At 41.4% G+C, this 11,201-nt stretch overlaps 1 protein-coding gene across 1 annotated transcript; it reads left to right on the plus strand.

The window, feature by feature from the left end:
• Nucleotides 1–5,801: 5,801 nt before the first annotated feature.
• On the plus strand, nucleotides 5,802–7,883 carry LOC104441612 (cytochrome P450 78A9). The gene is made up of 2 exons (XM_010054765.3): nucleotides 5,802–6,827; nucleotides 7,116–7,883. The coding sequence occupies exons 1-2, from the start codon at nucleotides 5,865–5,867 to the stop codon at nucleotides 7,734–7,736; spliced, it is 1,584 nt and encodes a 527-aa protein (XP_010053067.2). The 5' UTR covers nucleotides 5,802–5,864; the 3' UTR covers nucleotides 7,737–7,883.
• The last annotated feature ends 3,318 nt before the right edge of the window (nucleotides 7,884–11,201 follow it).

An 11,201-nucleotide genomic window follows, 5' to 3' on the forward strand; every position in this document is an offset into this window, starting at 1 on the left:
ATCATGTATATATAAAAATATACATTTAATATATAACGTGTCATAACACGTCGGAGTTTTCTATTTTTACAAAAATGAAGTGTCGGAGTGTTGTGTCGCATGTTGGAACTACTTAAAATGGAAGAACACATGAGCTCGTGCTACGCCCATTCTCATCCCTTTACGTGCATGCATTTACTTTCTCCTCAGTCAAAGCCAATCTAGCAAAGTTTAGTCAAGGCGACACGGAGCATCTCATCCGTCCCATATGCTCGTAAAATCATTGGAGGATATCAACAGGTGACTCTTAAAGTCTTGCTAGATAGATCATATTTATTGCACAATGAGAGGGGTACAGGAACAAAATTTAGCCTAGGGATTTTTTTGTTTTTGTCCGTATTAGCCTTGGGATTGGCCTAACGTTGAATAATGGACTTGTAAGCGTGAATTGGGGAAAATTGTTCAGACCATGTAAGGGTAATCGTCCCTCGCCGGCCTAGGATTAGAAAAGAAAAAAGAAAAAAAAACTTCATAAAAAATTTGAAAAACTATTAAAATATTACTAAAAATAATTCATATCAATGCAGGCGGTGCCACATAAAACTATCGGTATCCATATCAGTGATTTCTAAATTAAATTGGCCGAATGAACTCAATTGGCAAAATATAAAACAGATTTATGACTCAATTGATAAAATTAAAAATTTATGATTGAGAACTAATAAAAGTATGACAAATATGAGACATTTTGGAGAATTTTCCTGTGTGAATTAGGCACATAACATGCATTCAACAATCTCATATCACAATATAGCTACGCGGCTACAGGGTTTTGGCTCACATTATATATCCTTTATGAGGTTAGCATGTGGCGTTTCATGACTCGAAAATTTATCTAATTAAAGGGGTATCCTCTCATATCATCCATATATGTCAATGTCCTATAATATGATTTATTATCATATTCAAAATGTCAGGTACATAACCCTCCTGTTTTAGTGAGGGACCATTAAAAAATTTCCACTAATCATCAAGAATAATTGGACACATAATAATTCATCTTTAACTACCACAAACGTGGATTAACACAAAAAAGAAGAAGAAGAAGAAGGAAAAGCTCTAAACATTGTCAAAGAAGTTGAATGACAATTTGGAGAAGAATTTCAACAAACAAAATCGATTGACTTGTAGATTTTGATCAAACGAACTACATATTAAAATTTCTCACATTTCTGAAAAAAAATTGCACTGTCGAATCTGGACCGCCTCTTCTCCTCTTCGAAGCTACGCTCCATGCTTCAGCGAACGCCCCTCTCTCCTCTAAAGAGAACGTTCAACCCTCTATTCCTTTCCCTTTTAGATAATTTTTTTTCTTTTTTTCTTTTTTCATTTTTCCTTAAGATGATGAGTCGGCCCACAAGAGCCGGACCCGACCCAACCCAACAATAAGCATTAAAAGAATGGAAAAAATTAAGAGGTTAAATAGCTCTCGGTATCCTAGGATTTGGTCAAAACATTTTATGTGACACCAGTTGGATATAAGTACCATCTCTTTCCAGCTTTTCCATTTGTCGAAATATCACTTTTCGCTTAACAATGCTTAATATATTACGTCTTTTTCACCTAATTACTTAAACTTTTGGGTTAGATTTTGTAATATGATATCAAATTCAGGTGTTATCTCTTTCACATGCGTGTCTTCCCCCATTAATCTCGAGGCGTGTTGAAATATCCCACTTCTCTTAATGGATGTAATACGTTCTTTATATACATGCGTTCTCCCTCCACATAATATTTTAAAATTTTGAGTTGGACTTTCTAATACGGTTATCTATCTTTGTGGATTTCAAGGTGAATTTAAGCTCCTTTTGTTTTATGAAAAATGTGATAATTATATATAGTGTTTTCGAAAAAGTCATTTTTGAAAAGAATAACTATATATTTTTTTTTACTAAAGATTGAAAATGAACTGGAACATATTTTACAGCGTTTGGTGTGAAAAAACCGATTTAATTTTCCTAAATAAACATATATTGTTTAGATGTTAGTAACTTGCACATAAGCAACTTGGAAATCAAATACGAGTACTGGAGTCTTGAGCATGTCTCCATGGAACTCGACCCGAGCGCAAGGGATCGGGACATGGGCAATTGGGTCTCAGGCACGACCTTGATGGACCTTAGCGTGAGTAATGGGGTCCTTGCCCTGGCCTCAATGGACCTGAGCACGGCCTTTGTGGACCCTAACCCAAGTGTTGAGAATTTGAGCTCAAGGACTAACATCCCATGCTAGGCCTTTATGGAGCCAGGCACAAGTGCCTGAGCATTAGGGCTTTAGGCTTAGCCATAATGAACTTGAGCCCGAGCACTGGAGGACCTAGGATCTTGCCTTTGGGGTTTCCATACCAAATGATAGAGTTTCGAGTTCAAATGCAGTATCTAACTATATTTTGGAAAGTGTATTGGATTTTTTAAAGAGAATATTATTTTTTTGAATTTAAGTATAGATTTTTTGTTAACAACTCATTTTTAAGTGAATAAAAAATAAAAATAAAATAGAAAATGTATTTTTATTAAATATTTTTTATGAAATAAATGAAGCTCTAACTTTTGATAATTTTGCGTGTATTAGAGGATTCCTCATGGAATGTCAAGCAAAATAAAATCAAATCGCACGGAAAAAAAAAAAAAGAACCATTCGGCGATGGAATATTCTCTGGACAAGAAGAGATAATCATGGTGAAAACACAACTCTTGTCCGGTCCATTCACGAGCACAGCCGTCCACGTGGCTGTTATTTACATTCCCGAGGAGGACACTCCCCCAGAGCGAGCGAGGTCACTTTAGTATTGTCGCTCTCGAGTACAGCGCATGATTGGTCCACGTGGCACGGGGAATTCGGGATTGGGCCCCACACACACACATCGCGTTAGACCTCGCTTTGGTCCCTGGACAGTATAAAGACAGGAATCCGTGCAGGATCTTGGAGCGGCTGCCCGTCGACAGCAGCCACGATCTCATTTCTCATCTTTAGCTTTCCCCTCGCACGTGCGACTTTCTTTCCTTAGACAACGATGGTCACCTTCTCCTCTCGAGCTTTCCTACATTGAATGCCAGTTATTTTCATACTGCATCTCCCAAAGACACCATGAAGGTCGGCATTAATCGTTCAGAGTCCCGAGGAAATCATCCCGATTGAACTTAAGAAATCCCAAATTTTACGACTCCATATGGATTAACCACTGATGATCGAATTGATTATGCAAATAGACATTTGTAATGTCAAGTGGATGATGAACTTCTAATTTGGATCGTCCGTTTATGTACGACACAGGGGTCTCTCTCTTTCGCTAATAATTATAATGGGTTGACTATAAAAACTCAAATCAATTGTGTAGAAAAAATATTTGTAATTCAAGTAAACATCCAATATGGACCGTCCATTTGTATAAAATATAGATGTCTCTTTCTCACTCTAATAATTAAAATTTAATTGAAAGTGATGATATGTCAAACGTGATATATAGTTGGTTAATTAAAATTTAATTGAAAGTGATGATATGTCAAACGTGATATATAGTTGGTTTACTCTTGGATTTTTCTTTTGCTTTGTTGACTCTCATAATCTTATTATGATTAAATCGGAAAATACTAACATAGTCAAAAGGCACTTGTAAATACAATTAAATAATTGGCAAACTCAGAATATTATTTTTATTTTGAGATCGAGAAGGATAGTCATAAACTAAAAATGCAGCTCGAATTTAAACCCCTAAACAAAGCAATCCCCTTTTTTTTGTTATATCTTAATAATTAAGCAAACCATATTCACAACTTTTATAAAAATATGATTAATTATATTATTCATTGATACATGAATTTATTAATTCATTTTCCTAATGAGGGTGACATCATGAAACGATTGCATGCGTTTTAATTTTTACCATCACCATCCCATCCTCATCAACGTCTCCAATGCATTGGTTGATTTATTTATTTTTCTTCAATGAGATGACTCAATTTATTGATGTTACGCCGGCATGAAACTTAGATGGTTATCTTTTAACTAAGAATATACTGCATCGATGTTATCAACCATGTTGGGTGTGAAAAATCTCTACCTTTCCCACTGAAAAGGTCAAACAAAAAAGTGACACATTACCTTAAATTTAATATTGATTGCGAAAATGACGATCAAGTTGCTTGCTAAATCATTCCACTAGCCCTAGACTCCTAGCATAGCATTTAAGCTGCATTGCAAGACCGTGGATGTGATTGAAAGTCGTTCCAATATCGCCAAAACTAGATTGAAAGTCGTTCCAATATCGCCAAAACTAAGGAAAATATAAAATTCAACTTGGGGTTCTGAAAATGTTGACCGATTCCGATACCATAAACAGTCAAATTGCAAAATCGTTTTCCTAGTTCTTGTGTCCAAAAACAATTGGCGGGGGCGTGTGACCACTGCGGGGGCGAATCTATGCGGATTACCCTTCAAAAAGGGATTAGAAAGTGATTGTGTTTGGATGCGAAGCTTGGATATCATTTGTCGACGTGGAAATTCATAGGAGTGCGATGGTGTCTTCAATGGCAATTGACCATTAAACTCTACTTTTTCTCGATAAAACAGAGAAAAAAAAATAGAGTCCAAAAATAAGCTAAAAAGCTTAGGGTATAAAAGAAAGTATATAGATCCTCTCTTTTTATATAGGTAAAATGGCAATTTTCAGTTCAACCCACTTGAAAAAAAAAGTCAAACATATACGCATCTTAACATTAATGATAAAAAATCACAAATTATTATATCTTGAAAGGAACTCAAATCTATAAATTTTGTAAGTCGACCGAAATCCCTATTTATATATTTAGAGAGCACGTTTACGATGATTCATAATTGATTCAAAGCTGACGTATTAGTCCTATTGTTTTGGAAGGATAAAGATATAACTCTAGTGCTTTGTCCGTTTCTTTCTTCCCTTGTTCTCATTCCCATTGCCGGCACCCCGAATGTCGCCTCCACCACCAGCCATCGCCAATGTCACCACCTCCCTAGCCAGTGCCGCCATCTCTTCCGACCTTCCCGTCCCATCTCTCTCTCTCTCTCTGTCATGCGCACGACAAACTCTTCCAATGAGTCTAGATAAGTAAGCCTTTTTGACCTTTTCTATCCAAGGTCAAGAAGGTCCGGCTACCTCCAAGGTCTAAGGTCGTCATCCGACGACCAGTCGACCACCACAGACCCAAAAGGGCCTTCTTTCCGGTACGTTTATACATGTGAAGCGGGATCCCAAGCGAAGGCGGGCCAAAGGATCGGGACTGGCGAGCATCCTGCGCCGTCGGATCCGACGACGAAACTCGCGCCAAACTCACGCCAACCCGGTGCGAGTCCCGCTAGAACGAGGCGACCGTTGCACGGGCGGACGCGTAGGCGCGAGGCACCGGATGGTCCCTCGAGAGCGCGCGTGGAACTTGGAAGTAGGGAGATTTTGGGATTCCGTTAAGATGTCGTTTGATGGTGGCGGCGGCGCACACCGATATCTCGGAACTCTCAGTCCCTCCCATCAAAACCGCCCCTCCCCAAAAAGCAAAAGACAAAATTAAAAGAATAAATAAAAATAAAAATAAAAATCGAATTTTTGGATTTTCCGTGTTACGTACCAACCGCTCGGTAAACCTCACTCGGTCGACTCGCTCACTGACCAGCTCAGCTCAGTGTGGTTCAAAGGTTCATTTATTTAATTTTTTTTTTAATTATGTTTGTGGGGAGGGTAAGAAAACATGAAGGTTTCGCCCTTTCTCTCTCTATAAAAGCCGACCCTCCACCTTCCTAGTTTTAACCCAAAAAGGAAAACCCCACTCGTTCCTAAGCCCCAGCTTCCCTCTCCCATGGAGACTCACACAGACTTCTTCTGGATTTTCGCTCTCCCCGCCAAGTACCACGACCTCTCCCTCCCCAGCCTCCTCCTCCTCCTCCTCCCCTTCGTCGCCACCTGGCTCCTCCGCGCCCTCTCCCGCTGGTCTCACCCCGGCGGGCCCGCCTGGGGCCGACACCACCACCACCACCGCCACCACCCCGTCCCCATCCCCGGCCCCCGCGGCCTCCCCGTGCTCGGCAGCATGCACCTCATGCACGGCCTCGCCCACCGCAGGCTCGCCGCCGCCGCCGCCCGCCACCAGGCCGGGCGGCTGATGGCCTTCAGCCTCGGGGAGACGCGGGCCGTCGTGGCCTCCGACCCCGACGTCGCCCGGGACATCCTCAACAGCCCCGCCTTCGCGGACCGCCCCATGAAGGCGTCCGCCTACGGGCTCATGTTCGACCGGGCCATGGGGTTCGCCCCCTACGGCCGGTACTGGCGGGTGCTCCGCCGGCTCGCGGCCGGTCACCTCTTCTCCCCGAGGGAGGTGGGCGCAGGGGTGGCGCGGCGGCAAGTGATTGCAGAGCAGATGGTATCGGCCGTCGGCAGCCGCAACAGAGTAAGCTTCCAGGTACGGGAGATCGTGGGCCGCGCATCGCTGAACAACATGATGGGCTCGGTGTTCGGGCGGGAGTACGAGCTTCTGCACGAGAATGAAGAGACGCGGGAGCTGCGAGCTCTGGTGGAGGAAGGTTACGACCTGCTCGGGATGCTGAACTGGTCCGACCACCTGCCGTGGCTCGCGGGCCTGGACCTGCAGCGGGTGCGGTTCCGGTGCTCCGAGCTGGTGCCCCGGGTGAACAGGTTCGTCGGCCGGATCATCCAGGAGCACAAGGGTCGGACCGGTCGGGGAAGCTTCGATTTCGTCGACGTTCTGCTCTCTCTTCAGGGGGAGGATAAGTTGTCGGACCACGACATGATCGCTGTTCTTTGGGTTAGTATAGCTAACGTTTACATATTTCCTTCGGATTTGTTAGGTTAAAACTTGCAGTGTTTATTTCCATTTGTCCAAACTTAACCTATAAAAAACTCAACATGATTATCATGTCATCAAACGATTTTTGTTGCATATATTTCGCACACGTTAATTTTTTACGTTGGATGTTGTAACTTCGCGATAAAGAAAAAAATATATCCTAAGTCTCTGCTTATTTATTTGTAATTGATTGGAGGTCCGTTCGTATAAGGATATTTCTTAATGGCAAATGGCATCTCTTTGCAGGAAATGATATTCAGAGGAACGGACACGGTGGCGGTTCTCATTGAGTGGATCCTAGCGAGGATGGTGCTCCATCCTCACATCCAGTCGAGGGTCCACGAGGAGCTCGACCGCGTCGTCGGTAGATCGCGACCGTTGATGGAATCGGACCTCCCGTCGACGCCATACCTCTCCGCCGTCGTGAAGGAGACCCTTCGAATGCACCCGCCGGGCCCGCTCTTGTCATGGGCCCGGCTGGCGATTGAGGACACGACCGTGGGCGGTTACTATGTGCCTGCGGGCACGACGGCAATGATCAACATGTGGGCCATCACGAGGGATCCGAAGGTGTGGGAGGACCCGCTTGAGTTCACGCCGGAGAGGTTCGTGGGCCGGGACGACGCCACGGCAGAGTTCTCGGTCTTCGGGTCGGACGGGCGGCTTGCCCCGTTCGGGTCAGGCAGGAGGGTGTGCCCCGGGAAGGCCTTAGGCTTGACCACGGTGACTTATTGGCTGGGACGTCTGCTCCAGGAGTTCGAGTGGGCCCAGGTGAATCACAGCCCCGTGAATCTATCTGAAGTCCTGAGGCTCTCCTGTGAAATGGTCAACCCGTTGACCGTCAAAGTGAGCCCTAGGCGATCGTAAACAATAATGTCTGTTTTATACAGTTAATGATACAACGACTACTTGGCGCGCATCTGTATATACGCATATCATATGTATTTCCAATATCATAAGTTGGCTAAGGTTGTAATGTGTTATATAATCGCTGAATTTCTCGCGTATTTAGAATTCTCCATGTTTCTTGATAATCTAATCTAGTTTAGATCAACAAATTGCAAATTGGGGTGCGAGCGAACTGACACTCAACAGGCTTGTGATGTGTACAAGAATCGATTACGACTTGTGACTAACTTAACAAGAAGTTGTGAGGGGAGAATAGGCTCTGAGCAAAATGTTATTTGAATCCATGCTATGAATGCGTTTGTGCCATTTAAATGCTTTTAAGTTGTAAATTCGACTTACTTACCGTATGCTAGGCTGCGTGGAAGGTATTATGTACATTCTACCTCAATTAATTGCATGGATGTCCTACTTCTTGCTCCGGAGAAAACCTTAAATCTAGCATGACGGTCATTAATTTTATTGGAGAACATTTCATAGCAATGACGACAGGAGCAAGAAAGAAAAGAAAGCGAAAGGAAAAACCAAACGAGAATGGAAAAGGTTGGGTGTTTTTTCGGATGCATTTGGTCTAGTATCCACGAATCCCCTTGGGGGCCCTTTGGCAAATACAAATATTGTTTGGCAAAATTTTGTAGTTGATTTGGGAATATGCAATTCATACTCAAAACTCCATTCAAGATAGGTCCAAAGATATTTTGGAATATTACATTTCCAGAATGCAAAAAGTCTTGTTTTTTTTTCCAACTTTGCCCTTACTCAACCTCATAATTCCAAAAATATCTTCGAAAAATCTAACTTTGCCTTAGTCACTAACCAGCAGCTAGTATGCCACCGGCGTGTGGCCGACGTGCCTTTAAAGAGCAGCTGAAGGCTCCCCAAGTGAGGTTGGCTAGTGGCCGAGTTCCGCCAGCAAATAATTTGAGACTTTTCTTTAAAAAAATAGCAAAAATTCTTTATAGAGTAGTTTTTACCAAACAGCATTTACATTAAAGTTATATTTCAATATGTTTTTAAGCCAAATACTACTTACATTTCAGAATCCTTTTAACTCAAAATCTTTTGCATTTTCCGAATACATTTCCCACAGTCGAACCAAACGCTGCGTTAGTTACATTCCCTAGGTTCGGCAGGACATGTGAGAAAACGAGGGGTTGTGCACTCTGCAGAGCAGGACAATTTCATTGAATAGGTTCATGACTAGGGCCAAGGAAATTGGACGCTTGTGTCGGACCACTCATGATAATCGAGCATTTTGGCAATTATCCGTTAATCTAGATCTGAGTAAGACATTCCAATGAACCCCTTGACCAAACTCATTTTGTTTTTAATAGTACTACACCATATCGCATCTAACATTACACGACACAAATATATTCCTACTTGTATTCTCATCGGTTTGATTGTTTTTTGTAATTATTTGTTGTGATGGCAAGTTTTAATAGAATTAAATAAATGGAACCTTTACTTGTCATTAATATATTGTTGATGTTGTCTCACATCGATTTTGAAATAAATTGATGGTTGGTTTATAAGTGTGAAAGAAAATCTCACACTTTGAGCTAGTTTTTGGGGTGAGAGAAGTTCAATAACCCAACATATATATCATTACCTAAATTGATAATAATCATATCATCAAGAATAACTTTATGATTTTGTTTCGACGAGATATTCGATAATCTTCAAGTACTTGATTAATTTTTAATATACATGTCGATTCTCTGTACATGCACACTAGGCAAAAAGTTATGGAGTACATAAAACCATGCCATTGAGATAAACTTCAAAGAATGCATGGGTATAGTGATTCGAATATATGCATCGAGCAAGAAAACGAACATGCTTGTCATCGGTTGGGCAAGCTCTCGACAATAATAATTGCGCATGTCGATTTGTCATTTAGGTGATGGGTCGTGTGGATGGACATTTTAAAAATAATGAAAGGGCCAGCACTAGACCTAATGAAAAACCTATATGGACCCACAAGTGAATTGCAATAATCGGATGGTACATCATCTTCTTCCTCTAGTTTCCTTCTTTTTGGCAGAACATTTGTTTCAGTTGGATATGGAAAAAGGCGCTGCTTCCGCGTGGACGATGCTAGAATAGACTTTATTAGTGATCTTAAGGAATGAATTTTGAGAGACTTTACCTGATTTTCCGTAGATTTATTCTCTCTTAAGACATTATTAACCACCCTTTCTATCAAAAACGCTAAACAAGTAAAGACATCTATTCAAGAAAACCTGGATTTACGGGGTGGATCGTGATGTCATTTGCATTTTGCTCTCGTTTCGGAATCAAATTCGATGGTGACTCTCTTTGATAACGAGGATACTTAAAATTAGTTTAAGGAGAAGCACTGGCAGGCTTCAGCTTCACACTATTGACTGCATCTGCACGCACAAATTTTATTCAAAGTTACCTTAGAATACTTGGATATTGCTCAAGAAAGAAAACGCCGATCCTATGCATCTTTGTCCTTGGAATCTTCACCAACTTGGCATTTCCATCAAATGGGGTTATCACAGAACAAAGCCACTGCAGAAAAGGATGAACCACAAAGCTGACATACAAAACGTGCTTGAAAAACAATTGGGTCCTCATCACTTTCATCGATCCTTTTGGATCATTATCCTGCTTTTGAGTCCCTATTAGCCCTCTATAATGTAGTTTTTAAGTATGTTGAATCTCTTTTCCACTTAATAAATGGAGTTGTGTTATCTAGCCTGGCATCATAACTTCCATCCATTTACTTGAACCTTGAATGGATCAATGTGATCTCGCTTGTCACATCATATCCGATTGCTTCATTGATCTTGTGTCGCGATTATCCATTCAACTCGTGGAGGGATGTCGGGCGTAAAAGTTTATAAATATCATATAAATATCATATAAGGTTCTTAAACAAGTTTCCTACTCTAGGTACCGATTTCCTAGGACAATTATAGCTCTGGAAATGGGTGCTCCCAACTTTTAGTAGATATTAGGAAAACTTCTCAAGAGCACAAACATGTGTTATGAATGACCTAACTGCACATCTTTTTACTATAACCGTGGTTTTATTCTAACTGTGTTATGTTGTAGCTGTGTTATGTTGTAGCTGTATTATGTAGTGCTATAACTTATACATGTTTTAAAGCCGCAACGCCTGAAAATTAGGTAATTGGCCTTTTTGAAAGCAGTTATAAACGGTTACATTTGAGATTTGCTTAAACTATGAGTAATTTACTGAACATCTTGCAAAAATTATAACAACCCTTTTCTCAGCCATAACAAAATCTCTCTTGTATCCCGTCCGCAAGTTAACAGGAGTATTTACATTAACCTTCTTGTCAATCAAAATCAAGGACAACAAAATGACTGCGCGAAAAACACCTATCGAGCCTTTTTCCTTTTCTTTTCCAGAGTCTTGCGTCTCTCGAA

The sequence above is a fragment of the Eucalyptus grandis genome, chromosome 4, assembly GCF_016545825.1.
Source record: "Eucalyptus grandis isolate ANBG69807.140 chromosome 4, ASM1654582v1, whole genome shotgun sequence".
Lineage (NCBI taxonomy): Eukaryota > Viridiplantae > Streptophyta > Magnoliopsida > Myrtales > Myrtaceae > Eucalyptus > Eucalyptus grandis.